Below are 24,770 nucleotides of genomic sequence, written 5' to 3'. Positions count from 1 at the left end.
TGTGTGAATGAGGATATCAGTGTTTTAGATTAGTACAAATTTGAATTCTTTACCCTCTGAAATATATTCCAGGACACTAACATCATCATCATCCGCAGCGAACTTCAGAAACGGAGATATATCTAATCATATGCGGTTCCATTTTGGCGGCCATCTTGGATTCCAGTGAAAATGAAGACATAAGTGTGTTAGATTTGTACAAATTTGAATTCTCTGACCTCTTAAACCTATTCAAAGACACTAGAATCATCATCATACCTGCTTCAGAAGCGGAGATATATCTATTCATATGTGACGGCGGCCATTTTGGTGGCCATCTTGGATTACATTGTGAATGAAGAAATCAGTGTGTTAGACTTGTGCAAATTTGAATTCAAAGCTGACCTCTTAAACCTATTCAGAAGGTACATAGAATATCATATCCAAAGTCCACCAAATCCACTTTGGGGCTAATTCTTTTATGTCAAGATGGCAGCCATTTTGGCTGCCATCTTGAACATATAATTCCCCAAAGCTGTATTCAGATTTTGGCAGATATGATGATGATACCTTTAGTGTCTTTGAATAGGTTTAAGAATCAGGGAATTCAAATTTTGCACAAGTCTAACACACTGATGTCTTCATTCACACTGTATCCAACATGGCCACCAAAATGGTACGCACACATATGATTAGATATATCTCCGCTTCTGAAGCAGATATGATGATGATTTTAGTGTCCTTGAATATATTTCATAGGTCAAAGAATTCAAATTTGTACTATTCTAAAACACTGATGTCTTCATGCACACAGAAATCCAAGATGGCCGTCAAAATGGCCACCACCACATGGTATAATCCCGTATATTTTGGCTTCTGAAGCAGATATGACAATGATTTTAGAGTCTTTGAATAGGTGTCAGGTGACACAGAATTCAATTTTGTGTTTTTCTAAAGCACCAAGTCTTCACGCACACTGTATTCCAAGATATCCCTCACCCCACCCAGGTGCAATGGAAGCTGTTAGGGGTAGTCACAGTCGTTGTACTGATCATGCTGATGAACCCTGCGCCATTTGTAGGCTGCAACCTGGTTTCGACATATTCTAATGACAGTGGAATATATGTCAAGCTCTTTGAGGTTGTTTACAGCATAAAGCACTATATAAATATCTACATTTGTTTATTATATATCAGCTTCTGAAGCAAAGTAGCTGTCTTTTGGACTCATCTGCAAGTATAATCGCCTTAGCATTTCGGAAATTTTCTCCTCTGCAATCTCCAAAAGCTGTGACACTTCAATTTTGCGACAGGAACATCCATTATTTCCACAAGGATTCCTGGAGGGTAGTTTACATTTACATCGTACAAACTTAAGCAAGCTTTGTGGTGCTGCATCTTCCAGTGCTAGTACAGTGTCAGAGCGTTTCCAACCCCATTGCTTTGGATCCAAGTCATTGTTTGAGAGCTTTCTCCGTAGTATGACCGGCAAAAGAAATCGCAGACTGGAAATATGCTGCTCTTTCAGTAGGTGGAAGCTTCTGTGGATCAAGTGATGCTTTATTTGGTGATACCATTGCCATGAATTTAGCGAACCGTAAACCTTTTAAAGGATCTTTTTCTCTGCCACCATATAAGACAACAAGCTGTACCAATTTGTTCTACTGCCGCCTCAGGATGATAGCGGCTGCAATTTTTTTTTTTTTTTTGTTCTTCTTCAACAAACTTGTCTTTCCATGTCCAAATGTTGCAGAAGTGGAGTCACCACCACAAAGCTTGCTTAAGTTTGTACGACTCAAATGTAAAATCCTCCAGGAATTCTTGTGGAAATAAAGGAGGTTCCTGCTGCAAAAATGGACTTAAATGTGTCACAGCTGGTGAAGATTGCAGAGGAGGAAATTGCCCAAACGCTGAGGAGATTATACATGTACTTGCAGAAAGGGGTGTCTATTCATCCCAAAATATCTCAATTATTCCCTCACGCTATCCGGCTGTGGCCACACATCCTTCCCCAACCTGAATCCCACGCTGTTTGCGCCGTCGATCGAGAATATGAATCAACGTAGCTTAGGTTACCCTTCACTTTTTTTTTATAAAGAAAAAATGTTTGAAAGGAGGAGGACATCTATGCGTACATACAGGATTCTACAACCAGAAGTTCATTTGAGATCCAAATAGGGGCAGATTTGAACCACTTCTAGATGTACCAGACACAGACCTTGAGGTGGAAGACCTATGGGACTCAATAAAACAAAGCTTCAAGGAAACATCTGAAAACGTGCTTGGCCTCAAGAAACCAAAGCCACAAAAGCCTTGGATTTCAGCAGAAGACTAGTACTCAAATTATGTGACGAAAGAAGAGAGATTAAACAACAAAAGCTTACAGACAACTCAAAAAACAGTAGATACAACTTCCTGAACAGAGAGATCAAAAGACAGTCAAAACAGTGTAAGGACATCTGGATCAACAATCTGTGCAAGGAGGTAGATCATTGCCACCAAGCCTCTAAAACTAGACAGGTCTACCAAACAATCAAAACCCTAACAGGGAAACAAACTCTCCGGATGAAAAGTGTAAAAGATAAAGCAGGAAATATTCTCACTGATGAGGAAAAAATCAAGGATAGATGGAGAGAAAATTATTTGGACTTATATAACATGCCAGGTCCAACTGACTCAACCATACTACAGACATTATCCAGTACTCAATCCAGTGATCCTGAACCAGGAATACTCAGAGAGGAAGTGGAACTAGCCTTGAAACACCTTAAGGAAGGGAAAGCAGCTGGACATGATGGTATCACAGCAGAGGAATTAAAAGCTGCTGGTGATACAGGAATAGACATGATTCATAAATTATGCCGAAGGATATGGACTCCGAATGTGTACCAGAGGACTGGAGCAAAGCAATCATTGACCCCATTTTCAAAAAGAAGGACAAGTTAGACTGTGCCAACTATAGAGGCATAAGCCTACTAAGTCTCGTGCAGGGAAAGTCTTCTGCAGCATAATTCACAGCCGGATGAAAAAGCAAACCGAGGAGATACTCTCCGAATCACAAGCAGGGTTTAGACCAGGCCGTAGCACTGTTGACCCGCTTTTTACACTAAGACAAATAACAGAAAAATACACTGAAATAGACAAGGCGCTGTATCTCTGCTACATAGATTACCAGAAGGCCTTTGACACCATGTGGCAAGATGGACTATGGGCAGCAATGAAGCACCTAGGTTACCCGGACAAGATAGTTCGACTCTTACAGGCTTTGTATGGCACCTCGAAAAGTGCAGTGAGGGTGGACAAAGATATCACAGAGTGGTTCAGGATTGCCACAGGAGTAAGGCAAGGTTGCATCCTATCGCTACAGTTATTCAACATACTACTGGAATTAGTCATCAGTCTAGCAATCCAGGACCTGGACACTGGCATCAAAATCCAAGGCAAAACCCTCAACAACCTGCGGTTTGCCGATGACATTGTTTTAATGGCAGATTCAGAGGAAGATCTTCAATCACTTGTAACTCTAGTACACACACTCAAAGCAAGAAATTTGGCCTCACTATAAACAAGGGGAAAACTGAAGTTCAGATCATCAACAAAGTCAGCCACCCAATAACCATCTTCATAGAAAGTGACCAACTGAAGCAAGTCCAAACCTTCACCTACCTGGGAGGAGTTATCACAGAGAATTCAACCAGTACGCGGAAGACATCAAACGGAGGATTGGACTGGCAATGGGAAGCATGCGGAAGTTAACCACAATATGGAAGTCAAAAGAAATTAGTATCAACACAAAATGGAACTCTACCAGGTGCTAATCTTGTCAATAGCAACATATGGGGCAGAAGCTTGGACGCTCAAGAAAAGAGACGAGAAGAGATTGTTGGTGTTCGAGATGTCTTGTTTAAGGTGGATAATGGGAGTCTCCAGAAGTCTACGGAACACATCAATAAGAGAGGCAACAAGCAGCCAGGTCACAATACTACACAAAATCAAAGCCAAACAACTGTTCTACTTTGGACACATTGTACGGATGCCAAAGGACAGATACCCTAAACATGCCCTTGAAGGTAGAATACCTGGACACAGGCCTAGAGGTAGACCCCCAAAGCGCTGGCTTGACAACATAAAAAGCAGCTGCCAAGAACTTGGGATTACATCAATCTACAATGCAAGGAGTATGGTCACAAACAGAGGCATATGGACTTCCATGGTGAAACGGCTGCTAGCTCCAAGGTTCCCAGGATCCGTGGGAGGAAAGCAATAAGTCCAAGTCCAATAAGTAAATGCCAAAGAACTGACTACATGTATGGTAATGATATACCCATATGGATTATAATTCTTCCCCATATGACACTTGATGAATTCACCTATCCTGAAGAGCAGTCACTTATGCTGAAAATGCATCAATGACCATCTATTTTATTCCCAAAAGGGTTTTAGATAAATACGAAATTGAATTCTCGTCACCTAAAACCTGTATTTAAAAAATACTCTAATATCATTGTCATATCTGCTTCAGAAGCCAAAATATACATAATTAAGCCTATATCATGTGGTGGTGGCCATGTTGGCGGCCATCTTGGATTACTGTGTGAATGAGGATATCAGTGTTTTAGATTAGTACAAATTTGAATTCTTTACCCTCTGAAATATATTCCAGGACACTAACATCATCATCATCCGCAGCGAACTTCAGAAACGGAGATATATCTAATCATATGCGGTTCCATTTTGGCGGCCATCTTGGATTCCAGTGAAAATGAAGACATAAGTGTGTTAGATTTGTACAAATTTGAATTCTCTGACCTCTTAAACCTATTCAAAGACACTAGAATCATCATCATACCTGCTTCAGAAGCGGAGATATATCTATTCATATGTGGTGGCGGCCATTTTGGCGGCCATCTTGGATTACAGTGTGAATGAAGACATCAGTGTGTTAGACTTGTGCAAATTTGAATTCCCTGACCTCTTAAACCTATTCAAAGACACTAAAATCATCATCATATCTGCTTCAGAAGCTGGGATACAGCTAATTATATGTTGTGGCAGCCATTTTGGCGGCCATCTTGATAAAAAGAATTCCCCAAAGTGGATTTTGGAGGATTTTGGATATGATATTCTATGATACCTTCTGCTTCTTCAGTGCAAAAATCAGCTTTGTACCAATTTTTTCCGGGTCAAAATGTCCAACGACCATACTATTGTCAGACAGCCAGACACCAAGAAATTTCGCAGAAGACACACATTCAATAGGCAGGTTGTTACATGGATGTAAATCTCTAGTAACTCCAAGCACTCTTGTGAGGTCTTAAAATGAGATCAAGCAAAATGAGTCACCATACTTGTTCATAAGGTTTGGTGCTTTTTATAAATTTTCTACAAATATTTCAAAGTCAAAAAATTAGTAGAATTTTGGGTCTTGTTTTCGTCAAATTTGCGTATTGAGATATGAAAGATGTGTTCAGTTTCTTCTGTATTTTGTTGCTGTGTGCAACATTGAAATATTTCGATATCTTAGGAATTCTGTAGTCTAATTTGAATATTTGGGGGTTTTTTCACGAGGGGAGCGTATTAGTGGAAAGGCGGGTACTAAGATGTGTGGCAGATAGCTTTGGGCTATTCCAGTTACAACCCATACACCCCATATGAAAGATATGTCTGTAATCTCACTCATAGGGGGTGTAGATTTTAAATGGAGCCACCCATTCATGCAACACCATTTGATATTCAAACTCCTGTGTGGGAGATTAAGGTTGGGGTGCATGGATTTCAAATGGAATTTCAGGCAATGTAAAAAGAAAAAAAAAGCTGGTTTGGTGCTTTTTCTAAATTTTCTCCAAATATTTCAAAATCAGAAAATTAGTAGAATTTTGGGTCTTGTTTTTGTTTTCTGGGTAAGTTTTCAGAGTCCCAATGTCATATCACACATACCCACCTAATCTAAAATCCAGACCCACAGGGTTTTTAGCAGTATCAATGCCCTGAATTAATGTCTACAGTGTTGGTGTTATATGAATGCTGCCCTCTGGATTTTTACTTGTACACATGTAAGACCACCTTAATTAAAGCCCGAGTCTCAAAGCTGCCATGCACGTTAGTAAAATTGTGCGCATGCCACGTAGTCCTCTTTGAAAATCAAGAAATTCATTGTTTTGTCTTTTTTTTTTTACAAAAAGGTGAAAATAAAACTCAAATTCCTATTTGATTTCAGGTTTTCAACAAGTTTTGAAGTTTTTAACACTGAGAAGAATTATTTTGTAGCAGTGACTTTATTTGTCTACTATATTCCAACATTGGCAACAGACATCGGATACTTCCTGCACAAAATGCTTATCCCAAAGCCTGTACTGACACATAAAAAAAATAGCATTCTGCATTTTTAATAGGTTTACAATTTCTCACAAGCTTAAGAGACTCAAGATTTAATTATGGTGCCATTTAAGTATGTGTCCAAGGTTGCATACTGCATTAAATTTTATCTTTCTTTGTCCTTGTTGTTTTTGTAATTGTTCCCCCACATCGAGTTGGTATACCTGGGGTCAAATCTTTCTCTTTAATTATTCATTTTATAACCATATTATTCATTTCTATTCATTGCATTCAACAAGTGGAACTGTCTTCCAGGTTATGTCAAGTTCACCAGGCCGCCCAAGACCAGAGTTTGGGGACATTAAATCAGGGTCTCCGGAACTAAAAAATGGGGCTTTGTCAGTGCCCTTTTCAGAAACAAATGCTTGGATCTCTAATTTGGATCTACTTGAGGGTAGATGAGGTATTATTGGTCAAAGCAACCAAAAAAATTGATTTTCATTATCTAAATCAATATATTATTGAAAAATAACACTTTGATGTTTTGCAAAAGTTCATTCTACAAATCATATGCTTTGAAAACTTGCTTTATTTATTGTTGTGAATGAGTTGTGAATGAGTTGTGTACGTTTTACAAAAGTGTTGTTGTTTCAGCCCTCTTTACAACATAACTCAATAACCACAGGACCTACAAAAGTATATCTGTGATATTTCAATTCTTCTACACACTCGCTATGAAATGATAAATGCAATTTTTGCCAAAGCTCACTATCATTCGGAAGATGCTGTAAACTACCAAATCGCAACAGTTTAAAATAGTTGCTAACCTTAATAGTGTCATATAAGAGAAAAATGTTCTGGGGACTTCAAATGGTAGATACAAAAATAGGATGCAAAAACAATGCAAAAACATCAAACATCATGACTTTGTAAGACCAAGTCGTCGGCAGAGGTCAACACTATCGTAAGTGAAGTAGAAAGTAATAGCTGCCTTTTGTAAAACACCTATTGTTTGCAGCACAATCCCCTCAACATGCTCATTGTAAAGTGTTGATGTTCTGTATACTTTCCTGACGGCCACTAAGCTAACCCCAAGATATCACCTTTACATGTAGTTGGGTGTTTTTATGCCTCCACCGCGAGGCATACTGTTTTTGCAATGTCCGTGCTTCCGTCCTTCCGTGCTTCCGAAGCTTCCGTGCTTCCGTCCGGAAGCTATATCTCGGGCATGCATGGGCGGATTGACTTCAGATTTTCAGGATAGGTGGGTCATGGTCAAAAACTCTGGCTACTTTTTTTTGGCTGAGGTTCAAGGTCATATACTGAGGTTAAAGGTCATTTGAGGTCAGGGGGCCCATTTTCCTTATTTACCTCTTTTCTCAGAGACTAGGAGTCGCACGTTCCTCAAACTTGGTGGATGGGTGCATCTTGACCCCAGGCAGAACAAGTTTGTATTGGTTAGTGGGTCAAGGTCACCTGAGGTTACCCAGGGGTCATCTGAGGTCAAATGAGCAAAAACTGTTGTATGGCCATGATACTTGGTACATACAATCAACATTTAGAGCCAAATTTTTGGAAGGTCATTTTGGGGTCACCCAGGGGTCATCTGAGGTCAAATTAGTAAAAACTGTCGTATGGGCATGAAACTTGGTGGGTACAGTCAACATTTAGAGCGAAATTTTTGAAGGTCATTTTGAGGTCATCCAGGGGTCATCTGAGGTCAAATTAGTAAAAACTAGCAGATGGGCATGAAACTTGGTGGGTACAGTAAACATTTAGAGCCAAATTTTTGGGAGGTCATATTGGGGTCATCTGAGGTCAAATTAGTAAAAACTGTCATACGTGCATGAAACTTGGTGGGTACAGTCAACATTTAGAGCCAAATATTTGGAAGGTAATTTTGGGGTCATCCAGGGTCACCCAGAGATCATCTGAGGTCAAATTGATACAAACTGCTTTGTATCAACTTTTGAGTGCCACATCGCTCCCTTTGGTGGAGGCATCACGGTCGACGCCAGCGTCGAAAACCATGACATCCGAGAACCGCGGTCCATCTAGTTTCTAGTGTTGTTGGTTAAAAGTAAGTACATTTATTGAAATGTTGCAAATGGCAGCTATTGCATTGTACTGCACATTTACGATAGTGTTGCGCTCTGCTGACGAAGTGTGCTAGGAATCATAGTAAGCTTACCTGCTGCGCAAATCAATAATGATAAATAATTAAATTTTCACAATTTCAGACTTTGGTCTGATTGGGTCGGATCATGTCATATATCTACTGCGCAATGCCAGAAGTGGGTAAGTGCATTATAGCTGCCATGTGTAGATGAGTACAATATACTGTGTGTAAATTGTCAAATGTTCACAGGGCAGCTATTGCACTATATTTTACCCACTTCTGGCACTGAGCAGTGGATATACTTGGGTGTAGTGTAGTGCATTTGAATTTTTGGTAGCAAATCAGTCAAAAAATGTTTACAGCTATTGGAGAAAGTACCCCCTTGCACTACCAGGAAGTGGCACCCAAAATACCCCCTTTTTCAAGCTCTTTTGTCCATTCCACAGACTCCCATTAATTTCTTTTCCAGTTCCGGAGACCCACATCAAGTTTATTATTTTTGACCTTGGTCTGCTTGGATAAGATCATGTGACTTATACTGCTTGTATAACAGTATAATGGGCTATGCCATTTGAGATCCACACTCCCCATGTGGAAGATTTAGCTAAAGTTTTCTACAGAAGGGATATGGGGTTCAAAAAGAATTATATTCACTCCAGTTGTGGAAGATCTAGTTATTAGCCATGATACAGGGGAGTGTGGGTTTCAAAATAAATGAACTCCTTGCCAATTCCATTGGAAAAACATACTCCCTCTGTGAAAGACTTGTTTTAAATCTTCTACAGGGGTATGGCAGATTTCAAATGGAACAGCCAAAGTAACTTTTTACTTGGGCGGGTAGATCAGAATAGGCTATTCCAGTTGAAATCCATACACCCCCTATGGAATACATGACCTTAATCTTCCACACAGGGGGGTGTGAATTTAAAATTGTGTTACCTGAATGGGTGACACCATTTGTAATCTACACTCCCTGCGTGGGAGATAACCCTAACCCATGGTTTTTTTGCTATCGGAAGGAAAGAAGAAATGAAAAGGAGAGAAGATGAACAAAGAAGTCACTTGGTACCCCAGACTCTGAACCTTGGGACCCAGCGCATGCTACGAGAAGATCACCGACCTGTAGCCACAGGGTTGGGGATGGGGATCGGGGTGTATGCTGGTCGGGCCAGCGATTCTCTGGGTATATGACATACACTGATTGCCTTATCGCATCATGTGGTATGCATGTATGCGCATTGGTTTTAATAGTGAGCTTTAGTGAGACTCGCGGTTGGGTTAGGGTTAAGGTCATGTCTTTCATAGGGGTGTATGGATTTCAACTGGAATAGCCCATTAGCAGCACTTGGCATTTCGTGAATGCAGCTGGTTGTGACATGGGCAGTTGAGCATGGCTTATTGTTAAGTTGAAAGCTAAAATTAACTCACCACATTATATTATACAACCTGCATTCATTGGAGACATTGTTTGCAAAGATGACCCTTCCCAGGGACCCTTCTATGGCTCATTTAACAGGTTTCCATGAATACTGTCTATTCACCTGTGGGTTCCAGTACCATTGTACTTTACCCCTTTATAATGCATGTGGTAGTGAACAAATATTTTAATATTTTTAAAAGGCTCAAAATTGCCAAATGAGTCCGCTGCAGACGACAAGTTTCAAATTTAAAAAAAACATCACAAATTTCATAATTGTATATTTTCATGACCGTATTTGGAATCAGCATGAAAAATGCATTAAAATGAGTACAAACAAGCCTAGTATTGGTTCAGTGGTTCTTAAGATAGCTCTTGATATTTTGAGTAAATATCTCAAAACTTGAAGTCTATGGCTAACATGCAGAGCATAGACCTTTTCAACCCGATTCATTCCGATGAAACCCAAAGCATTACCTTTTCAGCATCATGTACAGTCCGAAGTTCCAATGTTTAAGGGGCAACATAACTACGATGAACTTTTGATGGCCAATTATGGATGAGAGAGGTACTTTTGCCAAGGATACTTAATGTGCAATCAAGCGTGTGATGGTATGTCTTGTGCAAGAGACTGACTTGTGGAAGAGGTGATGCATATATCGTCGTTCTGTAAAAAAAAAAAAACTGACGAAAAATGTATGTTTGATCATTGCTTTGTATTAGCTATCTTATTGTGAAAACCAAGTAGCTGAAGTGTTAGCTCAAATGCTAGGAAAATATTTAAACCGATGACCCCATATTCACATTGGCTTAATTAGGTGTATTTTTTGCGCAAATGGGTACAGTAATTTATGGCATTTGTCTGCCAATTTGTTACAATTTGACCCCCTAGCTTACTGAATAAATAGCATGGTTTTCCGAACTTTTCCGATCTTGATTTGAAATGGTGTATTAAACAAAAAACATTTGAAAAGACCAAAGAGATTAATGCAGACTTGGAGATGCCTAGTACATAACACAGTTAGTGTATCCCGGTCAAACTTGTTTTTCAAGTTTTAGACCTAATCCATTTGGATATTCAGTACTAATCTTACTTATTTTTATATTGATTTCCAGGTTGCAAGTATCTCCCATGAAAACTACCCTATTGCATTCCTACATGTGCTAACCCAAACATTCTCAATATGGCTGCCACATATAACCACGCAACATAGCAACCAGGTAGCTAGACTCCTTGTGCAGTCTTTCAGCAGTGACACACCACAACAAGATGGCAACTTGACTATGTCCAGTATAGCCCGAGCATTCCTGAGTAGCGATGTGTGTATGGAGTCTAAGGAGCTACAGACTGAGTTGTTGAGTGCGGCTTTTCGATGCATATCAAACTCGGCGGGGTTCTTCAGGTAAGACTAAGATGGAGTTAAAGGGTGGACTTAACCCTGGAATTATGGAAACCTTTGGGCCTCATAACTGCTAAATTGTTGGCCTAAAGTATATAAAAGTATACATATTTTGAATGGCAAAGACTTGATTAATTTATCTGTGAGGTCAAATTGGGCAAATATGCTTATTTTTAGAGAAATAGGGTTTTTTTGCCCAAATTTTTTCGGGAAAAAAATTGAGGAAAAAAAAATGTTTGAGCATTTTCAACCATTTAAAGTTTTGTAAATTTGGTACCATTTCAAAATTATCGCTGTGAATGAACTCAAACTGGGTAGCAATGATTATTGGCTGAGGACATACAGTGACCTGACGGATGTTGAGGTCAAGGTCATCTTTGGGTTAAATGAGGTCGAAATGTGACAATTCTGAAAATCTGACTTAGCGCAGTAATAGAAGTAATAGATCATACTAAGGTTGGTCAAAAAGATGGGAAGGGTCAAATTGGATGTCAAGGACAATAAGGTCAGAGGTCACCCAGGGTCATTTACATAATTTTTATTTGATCAGATGGCCCAGAGTGTATGTTCAATTCAGGCGAGGCTGCAGCACCTATGTGCTCTTGTTATTCAAGGTGATACAAGATGCCATAAATAACTAGAGTCAACAGACGCTGAATACAAGCCATAATTTGACCCTATAACTTGACCCCTGGGTTACGGATGGGGTCAACTGCTCTTGCATTGTGCTTAGGATGTCATAAGAAATATTCCTGGTGAATTTCAGCTTAATCGGAACTTATACATGGATTTTGATTTTTTGAAAATTTTTGATTGACCTTTTGACCCCCTTAATGACCTTTGACCTCAATGAAAAAAAACCCTTATGTACACCGACAAAATGCATTGTTCCAATTTTAATTAAAAAATTCTAACCTGTTCAGTTCTTGAGATAAAAATTCTTGAAGTTATTCAGCTAAAAACAGGAAGTGACCCCTTAATGACCTTTGACCCCCAAAATAAAAATACCATGCATACATCAGGGAACACTAATTCATGTATGTTGGTTATATTATTCTGGTCTGTTTACATTTTGAGATAAAAATGTTTTGAACATTTTGATAATTTTGGTTTTTGACCGGAAGTAACCCCTTAATGACCTTTGACCCCGAAACTGTAGGCATCCTAAAGACCCTGGCTAGTAGCAATGCATGTGTGCTAATGGCGACTCTCTGCTATGTATTTTGTAAAGACAGTGAATTTTTGAATATTTGTTAGACTTTGACCAGAAATGACCCCTTAATGACCTTTGACCCCTTATCTGAGCACACCCTATACATTGTAGACACCGACTAAAGTCGAGTCACATGATATAACCATGTCCTCATCGCATGAAATTTGTGGAAGGAGTAGCATTTTTGTGAAATCACATTTTGACCATTATAGCTAGGTCAAAGGTCACAGCGAGGTCAAAGTCAAATGGAAGGTTTGGCCTAGCCCAATGGTCATTTGGATCAACTTTGGTTGAAATCTGTCAATCCCTTGCGGAGCTACATGCAGTTGATTGCGGTTGCCAGAAGAAAGAAAGAAAGAAGAAAGAAGAAAGAAAGAATTGAGAAGAGACAGCACAAGCCGACTTTTGACGTCGGCTTATAAATACCGTATTCATTCCAATTTTACAAAGTCCTTTTGGGTGGGCGCTTTTTTTAAACCTGGTTTACCTAATTTTTTCGTAAAGGCCGGTTATTAGAGACAAATTTACGTTATAATAAGGTCCAAAGATGTTCTAGTAGCTTTTCTGATGCAGTAAATGTATTGCAAGTTTAGTTTACTCAGGACTTCAAATCCTCAAGCTATTTCATTGTATCAACGTCTATCTGTCACTTCAACATTAATGGTACCCTTTAGCAAATTGAAAATACCATGGGTGGGCGCTTATTGTGGTATGGGCCCTTTTTGGAATGAATACGGTAGTAAAGTTGGGTTCAGGTCATTTTGACACATTCTGTATTTACTATTATTGCTATGAATACGGAAACAACTCATAAAAGAACAAATTTTCCATTTCAGTCCAAAGAAATCATCAAAGGGTCAGAGGTCATCGTCAGGTATAATAATGAAGTATGGCAAGTTACTGAGCATGCTCACAGAGGTGACGGATATTCAGGATACAAATTGGGAAGTCTTGGAAGCAGTTGGCAGTGAATTTAGGCAAGTATTACTTGGCGCAACATTTTTACAGTCCCAGTATGCTTTTATAATTGAAAAGAAACCAGGTCAGGAATCACACACAGGACAGCGGGCTTTGCAAGAGACAGACTTGCGCCTTAATCCATGAGCGCTATATGACCATGTTATTGCCCTCTTTTTTAATTGGTTCAAATACAGGGGTTTATCAAGTATTGAGTCAATCAGAGATATAAGAATAGTCATGGAATAGACAATGGGGCTGAGCTATCATTATTGACACCAAAGTCACCATAATATAGTTTGATAAAAAAATATTTGGAAGGGACATTCCTACTGTGATGCCAGTGCCACGCCTTGGGTGCACAATTGGGCTACTTTACCATCGCTTACCGCTACTCAAAAGCATGCCTCTACTTGCCTAAAATTTGGCTGCTTTTGCCAATATCAGGCCACAACAGTATTTTCTTTTCAATTTTAAGCTGTGAAATGTTTTGAGTCTCTGAAGCTCCAAATTGCAATTACAGTGGGTTTTGCGATCATTTGTGACCCAATGTGATCCACTCAGGCTAAAGTCAGCAATTTTGAAACTTGAGTCACTATACCGATACTTACTGATTTTGAATCCCCAGATCCCTTGAATACTTGGCTGTAAAGTTGTGAACCTTTTATATATCCACTTTCTTTTTGTTTTTTTGTTTTTTTCCTCATTTTTGCCTGTTTTCCAGTTTCATTATTGCCTACTTTAGCCTGATTGGACCAGATCTGGTCACATTTATTGATCGGTCAGTTTTTATGTCAAGTGCTTTTCAAAACAATAGAAAACATAAGAATTCTCCTGTGAAATATTCACTTTTGAACTCTGAGTAAGAAAGCAATCCTGGCAAGTTATATATCATTTTAAAGCTTATGATCCAGAGGATATTAACATATTAAGCCTTTCAACCTCCTTTATTGAACCCATACAATTCCTCTGATGCATCGCAAACTTTGGCGATTGCCCATCACTTTTCAAAAGCGTTTCATCGCAATCGCTCGGCGATCGACTATAAATTCAGCTCGTTGCTTTTGCATTTTTGCTGATCACGGCGATAGTGATTGCAGACCGCAATTAAAATGTACGAAATGTCACAAAATACATTTTTAGAACATCCATTTATGTCAATAATTATTGTTTTGAATTAATTCATCACCAAAAGTTAATAATCGAGAAAGATAAATTAATTAGCAAAATAATAGATCCAGTTGATTAGAAATGATTGGTTGATACATTCATGTGTCAAGCGATATCGCTGGGAAGTTGAGATTTCTTCAACTCGCAAAAGCGACATCGTTTTTGCCTCAGCGATTTGAATCGATTGATCAGCTCGACGCTCTGGAAATGTAAGATAATACTGAGCATGCGTGAGAATTGCTTTTCTGCAAAAGCGATCGAGTATCAATTCAGCTTAATATAGATTTGCAAGTTTCCTCTCATTGTGTGAGAAAGGTCTCAAATAGCATGTGGCTCCACTGTGTCCTTTATGTAAGACACTTAATAAGGTGGGGCATTAGGGGGGGGGGCAGAGGGGAACATGATCTAGTGGTGTTTACACAAATTGAGACAAATAAAGCTGATGCACAGAGGAATTGTGTGGGTTCAATAAAGGAGGTCGAAAGGCTTAATATGTTAATGAATGTCATTTTCGACCCATGTAAAAGATTTTTTGCAGGAGGGGGAACGACCACAACATGCGTTTTCATGTATTTACCATAACTCTAGAGCCGCATGACAAATGGAAATATCAATGCAATTAACAGCTTCCTTGACTCATTTCCTCTAAGACCAGTGTATTAATATTAAAAAGTACAAAGAAGTTGTTCTTAAACGCCTGCCCAAATGTCTAGAATTTTACCATTTTAATGTCCATTTAATCCAGTGGTATTAATTTTGTGAGGGCAGATTAGCAGCTAGATGTGGGATTGACTGCACCATGTCCCACAATGCAACTTGATTAAGGTGGCCTTCAGGTTTTACATTCTGCAAAATATCATGCAAAGTCCCACTGCATGATGGGATCATCAGGATTTAAATTCCTTGCAGCGCATTTAGATGTATTGTGTTATAACTTCCCAACAAGTTTGCATGGTCAACTGGACAAACCTTTAAGAGGGAAATGAACAATCGGGCTGAATTATTCCTTATTATAACTGTATTCACTTAATTTCATGCTCTGTTACACAAAACAAGTAACTTCATACTCTGGGTGCTCATTGAAAACAAGAGTGTCCTTCATTTAAAACCCTAATAATAAAACCAGGTAAAGTCAATTAACACCACTGAGGGTTCTTTTGTCTTCTTTCTTTCTTTCTTTCTTTCTTTCTTTCTTTCTTTCTTTCTTTCTTTCTTTCTTTCTTTCTTTCTTTCTTTCTTTTTTCTTTTCTTTCTTTCTTTCTTCTTTCTTTTTTCTTTCTTTCTTTCTTTCTTTCTTTCTTTCTTTCTTTCTTTCTTTCTTCCTTCCTTCCTTCCTTCCTTCCTTCCTTCCTTCCTTCCTTCCTTCCTTCCTTCCTTCCTTCCTTCCTTCCTTCTTTCTTTCTAGCTAAATTTAAATTTAATATCAGAAAAGCGATTCTCACGCATGCTCAGTGTTTACTTAAATTTCCAGAGCGTCGAGCTGATCAATCGATTCAAATCGCTGAGGCAAAAATGACATCGCTTTTGCAAGTTGGAAGCGATTTCGCTTGTCGCTTGACACGTGAATGCATCAACCAATCATATACAACCAACTGGATCTATTATTTTGCTAATTAATTTACCTTTCTCGATTATTAACTTTTGGTGATGAATTAATTCAAAGCAATAATTATTGACAGCAACTGTTGTTTTCAAAATGTATTTTGTGGCATTTAGAATATTTTAATTGTCGTCTGCAATCGCTATCGCCATAAAAAGTATAAATGCAAAAGTGATGAGCGATGCATCGCAAAATTCGGCAATTGCCCATCGCTTTCCAAAAACGTTTCATCGTAATCACACGGCGATCAAGTATAAATTCAGTTTTAGTTCATTGAGGCATTTAATTTAATTTGTCAGTTAATTTGTGATGAACAGAGACAAAATTGTGTGGTCACCTGAATGGTCATATATGGTCAATTCCAAGCAACCTCGCCCAAATTGTCAAAATTTAAAAATCAAGTCAAGTATGTGATTTTGGTCTCATATTGAAGCTAAAAAGCTATATTTTCTGAAAACGTACATTTTTAGGAGGAAATGGTGTCCATTGTTAGAAAAACATCCTAATCCGCATAAATTTGCACATTCTTGACTGGTAAAAGCAGCAAAACTAAAAACACAGCAACTGCTCTGTACTGTAAAATTTTGGAAACAAATTATGCATGTGAATATAAAGTTTATAAGTAGCTCAAAATATAAACACCAGGAATTTTCAAATTTTATAACATGTAGCTTCGTCAGCATTGTTTGAGTACCAATTTTACGATTAAAAGCATCATTCCGCAACGCAAAAGTATCATTTATTACCACTGCAATTTTAAAATAAGGTTGATTTTCATTGAAACCAGAATGCAAAGCAAATTTATTCATCCCTATCCAATGAAACAAAAATAAGTTTCAAAAAGTTTAATTTGCGGCTGTAACGACCAATTAAAGTTGCATCATTCCGCAACGTTGCGGAATGATGCATAATTCATAATGTGCTCGTTTGAAAAAAATATTCAAAATTTTGGGTTCAAACTTTCGGAAATGCATTGCACAGAACTATCTTTACAGTAATTGATATTTCAGCATTGCCTGAACCATTGTAAGTGACATTTCTCCACAAAACCCCCTGCATCATTCCGCAACGCCATAAGGATTCATGGATTGCAAGGATTTTTTCTTTAAATTTACGGAAAATAAAAACAGTGATGATTATTTCTTGATAGATGGTGATAGTTGTTATGTTACATCCTATGGCTAACATCCAGTGCTCAATTTCACTTCCAAGAATTTTAGACTAGCAGAATGTTGACATAATTTTAGTTTCAAAATGTGACCATGCAACACAAGTTATCGGATTAAAAAAAATCGGTGATAAATATTTTTGGATAAATATTGATATTTGTCAGCTAACATAAGTAGCTAAGTATATAAAAACACAATTTACTCAAATTTATTGATATATTTATTTTTATTTTCAAACATGGAATGCTTTTCATTTTCTATGGGATTTTACACACAGCATCATTCCATAGCGCTCCTTGCATCATTCCATAACGTGACCTAGTCTCGCAAATTTGGCATAAAGAGACGATGCCCAAATTTTTTTTTAATCGATACTGACAATTGTCAGTTTACATCCTAAGCTTTACATTAAGTGGCAAGTTTAATATCTCAGATTACTAAACTCACAGAGTTTGTCAAAAATGTTTTAGTGCAAAAAATACTGCCCCCGTGCACATCATTCCGCAACGCGAACTTTGCAATATGCAAATTAGGAAATTAGAGTGGTTTGGAAAAGTTTCTCCTACCTTAATCATTCACTTACCAAAAATACTTCAACATTATGCTATTCACCTTATGCTGTTAATACATATTTGGCTGCTGCATCAAAAAGAAATTTGTACGAAGGCAGTTTGCATCATTCCGCAACGCTTGGAATTGCCCATATGTCATTTGAGTGGTCAATGGAGCACACTAAGTTCACACGCAAGGTCTTACAATTGAGTTTTGTTGCTCACTTAAATGATAAAATTAAAAATATAAAATAGTCGAGTTCTCACAGGCAAAGAAAGTTATTTTGTTTTATTTAATTTTTAATTAAAATATTGGTATCCTTTATCAAGACATGTACACAACATAATCTGATTAAAGTTGGAAATTTAAAAAATTCAGTTGTTACCATATTGCTCAGTATCTAAGCTTACTGAAATCCCCACATACCTGACATACTTGGTTACTAAGTTACGAATGCTTTTGATATATTGCTCATTTTCTAATGTTTTTACTGCAAATTCATTAATCCACTGTGCAGTTCCAACGCAATAACTGATCAACTTGAAACTTGGTACAGTGATTAGATATGATGTGCTGTATAGATTTGTGTCATGTTATTTGCATATTTCTGAATATTAATGAGCTTATTTGCATATTGCATATTATTTGTATTTACAAACCTTTGCTATTTACACACCTTTGTGTGTGGGGCACCTTAATTACGAAGGAATTGCCAACTCTTAGACATTGTGTGGTGCCACTTTGGTTGACTTCTGGTTCTGGTTCTGGTTAAATACTTCTCAACACTTTCTACAAAGCCAGGCGAGAAGGGTATTGTGCGCAGAACGTCAGATGCTAGTTGTTTCGAGCTGTGTTTTGGTGGTGTTTTAGGACTTCTTTCTTGAATACTTTGGTTTCTGTAATGTCGACTATGGTTTGAGGAAGCTGGTTCCAATCTTTGGTTGTGTTGGGGAAGTATGAGTAAACCCAGCAGTCTTTCTTGCCCGTTGGTCTTTGGAAGGCTTTTGAGTGGAGATTTTAGCGGATGTTATGTGGTTGGGGAAGAAAAATCTGATTTAGAATTTTGGATGAGACATAGTCAAGTCCAGTATTTTAAAACTGATACTGTGATCAATAAATATTGGGCATATGCATCCAATGTTATAATTATTATCACTAAATAGATTGATCAAGTTTGTAGATATACAGTAAAAAATTTCTTATATTCAAAACCAAAATATTTTACTCACTTGACGGTTTCACCTATCGATAGGCATCATCAGAATGACGTCCTACCGGAAGTAAGAATCATCCAACATCATTCTGATGATGCCTATTGACCATGATGTGCAAAACCATCAAGTGAGTGAAATATTTTGGTTTTGTGCATAAGAAAATTATTTTACCTTATCATTATCATATTTTGGAACCAATATTTTCACATACTAATTGGATTCATCAAAACATAAATAATGAGTTTTAGTGCGGTCAATTTGCAAAACACAGTCAAAGCAATCAATAACAATCAGATGTTGTTTTATTTTTCATGTGTTGTTTTGTTTGCTTGATTTCAGCACCCTACTCAAGGACAACACAAGTGCTCAAGGGAGTTCGAAAAAAGTGAAAGGTGCGGTGAAGAACATTCTGAATATTCTGAATGTAAGTTGTTCACTAAGGCATTAAACATTATTGTTTAATTGGCATAGCATGACTGACCCTACAAAAGCATAGATTCAAACTTTTTTGTTGCTTTTTCAGAACAAGAATATTTCATCAAGTTTGGTCTATTATTTGTCGTATCCCTGACTGATTCTACAAACACAAAGATTCAAAATGTTTTGTTGCTTTTTCAGAAAAAAAAATGTTGACATGACAAGGACTTATGTTAATTGTATGATTGCTATAGCCTTGACAGAATCTACAAAAACACAGGCTCTAACTTTTTGTTGCTTTCTCAGAAAATAAATGATTGTCATGGACTTTTATCAATTGCTTGATTGTCATAATCCAACTATTGCTCCGACTCTATATGTCAATACAGATTATAAAAATATTTTTGTTGCTACTTCAGAAAAAAAATGTTTGTCATTGAAATGTAGTTTTTCAAACATAACAGGAATCAGATTTATTTTAGTATTATTTTGAAATCCAGTCCTGATATATGCATAGTTTGTCGTTTTTTTATGCAATTCTATATTGTGTATACTGTATATTTTAAAATTGTATGTATTTTGTTGACATGCCCTTCTTAGAACCTGAGAAGATTAGTGTTCCTAATACTATACTCATTTGCAGCAAACCTTTGACTAGCGCGACTACCGTGATGTTGAAGGGTCCCTGTCGTAAATCCCTATTACTTACGAAGGGTACCGATCATAAGTCATTTTAATGAAATGGATTTTACGATGTGTTGTAAGTTATGATTGATTTAGATACTTACGAAGCTTTGTAAAGTTGAGTGAATGAAATGAATCCCTGGGTGCAGTCTATATAAGCACTTGGTCTCAGGTGGTGGCCGCATTGCATTCTCTAAATTCAGTAAATTTTCATTGTCAACCGTGTAATTGAATGGGATTATTTTGAAATTTTAAAACGCTTGAAATATCACAAACAAATAGGCCTATGTTAATAAGTAATATTAATACAAGCTAAAACCGTTGGGTTTGATAATGAACCCCACAAACTAACCAAGTATATTGAAAATGCCATACGGCCGGGCGGTTTCACAAGTTGCCGGCTCGATCATGTCAGCCACCACCTGCTTGGTCTTAGCATCTCCTGCAATAATTCTCAAGATCTAATTTTTTTTTTAATTCAAAATTATATTTTCCTGACAGGTTCTTGATCAACTTCCACTCACTCACATGTTGCCCACCAACCAAGACAGATGCATGCTGGGATTGGTGGTCATTGACGCCATGGTAACGGGATGGTTAGCCACAGGTGATATCGCATGCCAGCCTCAGTTGATAGAAGCACTCTGCTTTTGTAGAAATCTGGAAATGAACATTTTAAAGGTAGGTCATGTCACTGCTCCCCCCAGAAAGATGAAAAAGCCTTGTGTGTAAAGAAGGCTGTGTTTAAAAAAAAAGGATGATACTTCTTTTTCTGCAGGTTTCAAATTGCATCCTCTATTCCAGAAAAATACAGCACTAATTTTTTTTTTGGATAAAAAAAATCCAATTTTGCCAAATGAACCATATCTAAATCTTTTATTAGTTCTAACTGGCAATGAAAGTAAAATTTGAATAGTTTTGCAATTTCAGGGGAAATTGGCCAAAAACATACAATTTTGCATGATTTCTGACAATTTCAGTCACAAAATTCAAAGACTTAGCACAAGTCTAAGCATTCAAAATTTGTAGTCTAGGCTATGAATTTGCTCATAAATTTAATATTTTTGTTAATTCTGATAATCGATTGTAAAAGATACAAGAAAATGGGTTTTCCAAAAAGTAGACTTTATAACATGAAAATTGTAAAAGTATGACTTGAGCTTGATTGTCACAGCATACGAAAAACACCCTAAAAATGCATGTCTCAGGCCCTTATTCCAAAAATTGGCCAAATATTAAAATTGACTTTTATTGCCAGATAGAATTAAGTTAAGGATTAGGATTTAGCTTTGTTTCATTTGGCAAAAGAGGAAAATATTTTTCTGATCCCCAAAAAATAGTGCTGTATTTTTCTGGAATAAAACTGTAGTACAAGATTGATTAATTATGGATTTTCTGATATTATATAAAACGTCTGTCTTTTTAAGGATTGTATTGGGTTCATACACTCCTTTATCAAAGCAGTCAATCAGAAAAGCGGTTAGAAAAGTATGAGGAGTGCATTGATTGTACAATGTGCACTCCGCATACTACGCACAGTTCTTTCGCATGTGTTCGTGTCGCTTGATTCATTTTTCGGACTGGATGCATCTTCTCTGGTTCTATTTTCCAACATTTTTAGTGATCATTTTGATATGAAATAGGTTAAGGGATCTAAAATGAGCGTTTATTGCGTTTCGACAGTATTTTTTGTGGGACATGAGAGCACCTCAGACCTATCGAATTGCATTCTGAATACGAAGCATGTCTTTCTGATATCAAATAATTTTCATTTTTTGAAAATCACAATATAATACAAATTTTATGACAAATTATAAAAATTTGATATTTTTCAAATTTTTGATATATAACAGTCCTCGAAGTAAATTATATAAATCTAATGACATATTCTTAAAGTGTATGTAGCAGGAGGAAAAGCCGACGGTCAATTGAAAATTTTGACCTGTCATATTGAAGATATGGATTTTTTTCCCAAAAAGACCTTATTTTTTTTGGTGTTTTGGGAAAAAAAATCCATATCTTCAATACGAAAGGTCAAAATTTTCAATTGATCGTCGGCTTTTCATCCCACCTACATACACTTTAAAGTATAAATGATCAGATTTATAAAGTTTACTTCAAGTACTGTTAAATATCAAAAATATCAATTTTAATGATTTGCCATAAAATGTGTATTAAATTGCTAATTTCAAAAATCAAAATTATTTGATATCAGAATGACATTCTTCGTATTCAGAATGCAATTCGATATGTCTGATGTGCTCTAATGTCCCACAATAAATACTGTCCAAACGCTCATACCCCAGCCCTTAATGAATGCGTATTACTTGTTGCTTGAGAAATTAGACAAAATAATACACTTGCGCTGATGTTGATGTAGACTACCCCGTAGTCCACTTGCCCATTGTGGATACTCTGGATATTGTATTTAAGCTTAAAACTCTGATTTAATTAATGTGTGCACAATTGATAGATTTTCACATCTGATCAGTCACCCTACTCCCTCTGTTTGTTAGCTTCCCAAGTGGACTACTGACATTGCCTTGCGGTTAAGATTTTTAACACGGGACTCTATGGAGAGTTAGGCCAATTTCTGGCCTAACTAAAATTGGCCATGATGTAATGCATCTTTAAATGGATCTGCCTTGTGATTGGTCGCCCATACCTCGCTATGGTTTAAATCGTCTGGGCCCGCGCCATTACCATTAACTACACCGTAAACAACTGTCTGTGGTATTTGCTTGGCGCTTTTGTGTTGACGCTGAAAGTTAATCTCTCATCAAACATCTAGCGGCGTACTTGTGGTTAATGGACTGATAAACAAGTATGCTTGACAGTGTGTTTTAGAGAGCAAAGTCCAGGGGTAAAGTTCTGCTTACAATTCAAAGTTCATAGTCAAAATTTCGGGTTCGCTATCAATAAACTGGTAGATTCCAAAATCAGAATTGTTCAGTATTAAAGTGAGCCGTTATAATTATGCAAGATAATGTTGCATTCAATTACTTTTATTGTCACTAATCGTCTGATATTTTTAACCCTTTATGACCATTTTACTATTTTAATAAACATCAGTATAATTTTAAGTTCAACGAAATGGGTTCATCATGACTAATAATAACATATTTTTAATAAAATTCGACTATGGCATAGTCTAATGTTGATGCATCTAATGCACGAGCCCCAAACCCTAATTTCTCTCCCAACAAGTAGTACTTGTTCATTAGCCTATAATTATCCCAGCTGAAATCCCCTGTGGAAGACAGGACCTTTATCTCCCACACAGGGGATGTATATTTCAAATGCAGTCACTCATTCAGGTAACCCCATTTGAAATTCACACCCCCTGTGTGGAAGATTAATGTCATGTCTTCCATAGGGGGTGTATGGATTTCAACTGGAATAGCCCATTATGTCACAAGAAGTGGACCAAAATGACACTGGTAGTATTTGTATCATATTTTTCACACAGATTTAGTTGTGACCTGTATTTAGTGTTATTGTCAAGTTAGGCGAAGAAAAAAGAAAACCCTGTTCTACGGGCCCGACCAACCCAGATTTTGAACAAATTGGGAAAAAAATTTCCTGTTGGCGTACAAATGAATGCCGACCCAATTTTCAGAAAAGGAACAACATTTTTTTTTTGTATTTTCTCAAATTGCAAATTATTTACAGATTTTGGTGATTTTTTGGGTCATTTCCCCCCCCCCCAAAAAAATGCCAACCAACCGACCCTACTTGAAAGGTCCGTCCACCTGTAGAACAGGGTTTCTTTTTTTCGTCGCCTTAAGGGATCCAAAATGAGCGTTTATTAGCGTGTTGACAGTATTTTTGTGGGACATGAGAGCACCTCAGACCTATCGATTGCATTCTGAATACGAATCATGTCTTTCTGATATCAAATAATTTTCTTTTTTTTTAAATCACAATATAATACAAATTTTATGACAAATTATAAAAATTTGATATTTTTCAAATTTTGATATATAACAGTCCTCGAAGTAAATTATATAAATCTAATGATATATTCTTAAAGTGTATGTAGCAGGGAGGAAAAAGCCGACGGTCAATTGAAAATTTTGACCTTTCATATTGAAGATATGGATTTTTTTTTTCCCAAAAGACCTAATTTTTTTGGTGTTTTGGGAAAAAATCCATATCTTCAATACTGAAAAGGTCAAAATTTTCAATTGATCGTCGGCTTTTCATCCCACCTACATACACTTTAAGTATAAATCATCAGATTTATAAAGTTTACTTCAAGTACTGTTAAATATCAAAAATATCAATTTTTAATGATTTGCCATAAAATGTGTATTAAATTGCTAATTTCAAAAATCAAAATTATTTGATATCAGAATGACATTCTTCATATTCAGAATGCAATTCGATATGTCTGATTTGCTCTAATGTCCCAAAATAAATACTGTTCAAACGTTCATACCCCAGCCCTTAAGGGCTCATTAATTTTTCACAGCAGGCATTTGCACAATTGGTCATTAGTAAAGGTCCAGTGCCCTGATCCTTTCTACACAAATGCCAACTGCAGACAACAAGGTCCATGTTTT

The 24,770-nt window shown here is 37.1% G+C and overlaps 1 protein-coding gene across 1 annotated transcript in view; it reads left to right on the top strand.

The window, feature by feature from the left end:
• LOC140170276 (uncharacterized) overlaps nt 1-24,770 on the top strand; it is a 103,915-nt gene that overhangs the window by 14,233 nt on the left and 64,912 nt on the right. Inside the window, exons 3-6 of the mRNA XM_072193644.1 lie at nt 10,946-11,232; nt 13,279-13,419; nt 19,444-19,528; nt 20,707-20,886. Coding sequence (XP_072049745.1) covers nt 10,946-11,232; nt 13,279-13,419; nt 19,444-19,528; nt 20,707-20,886 — 693 coding nt within the window. The remainder of the gene's footprint in view (nt 1-10,945; nt 11,233-13,278; nt 13,420-19,443; nt 19,529-20,706; nt 20,887-24,770) is intronic.

Source organism: Amphiura filiformis, chromosome 14, assembly GCF_039555335.1.
Source record: "Amphiura filiformis chromosome 14, Afil_fr2py, whole genome shotgun sequence".
Lineage (NCBI taxonomy): Eukaryota > Metazoa > Echinodermata > Ophiuroidea > Amphilepidida > Amphiuridae > Amphiura > Amphiura filiformis.
The sequence above is the reverse complement of the archived record's forward strand: the minus strand, read 5'-3'. Positions and strand labels throughout refer to the sequence as shown.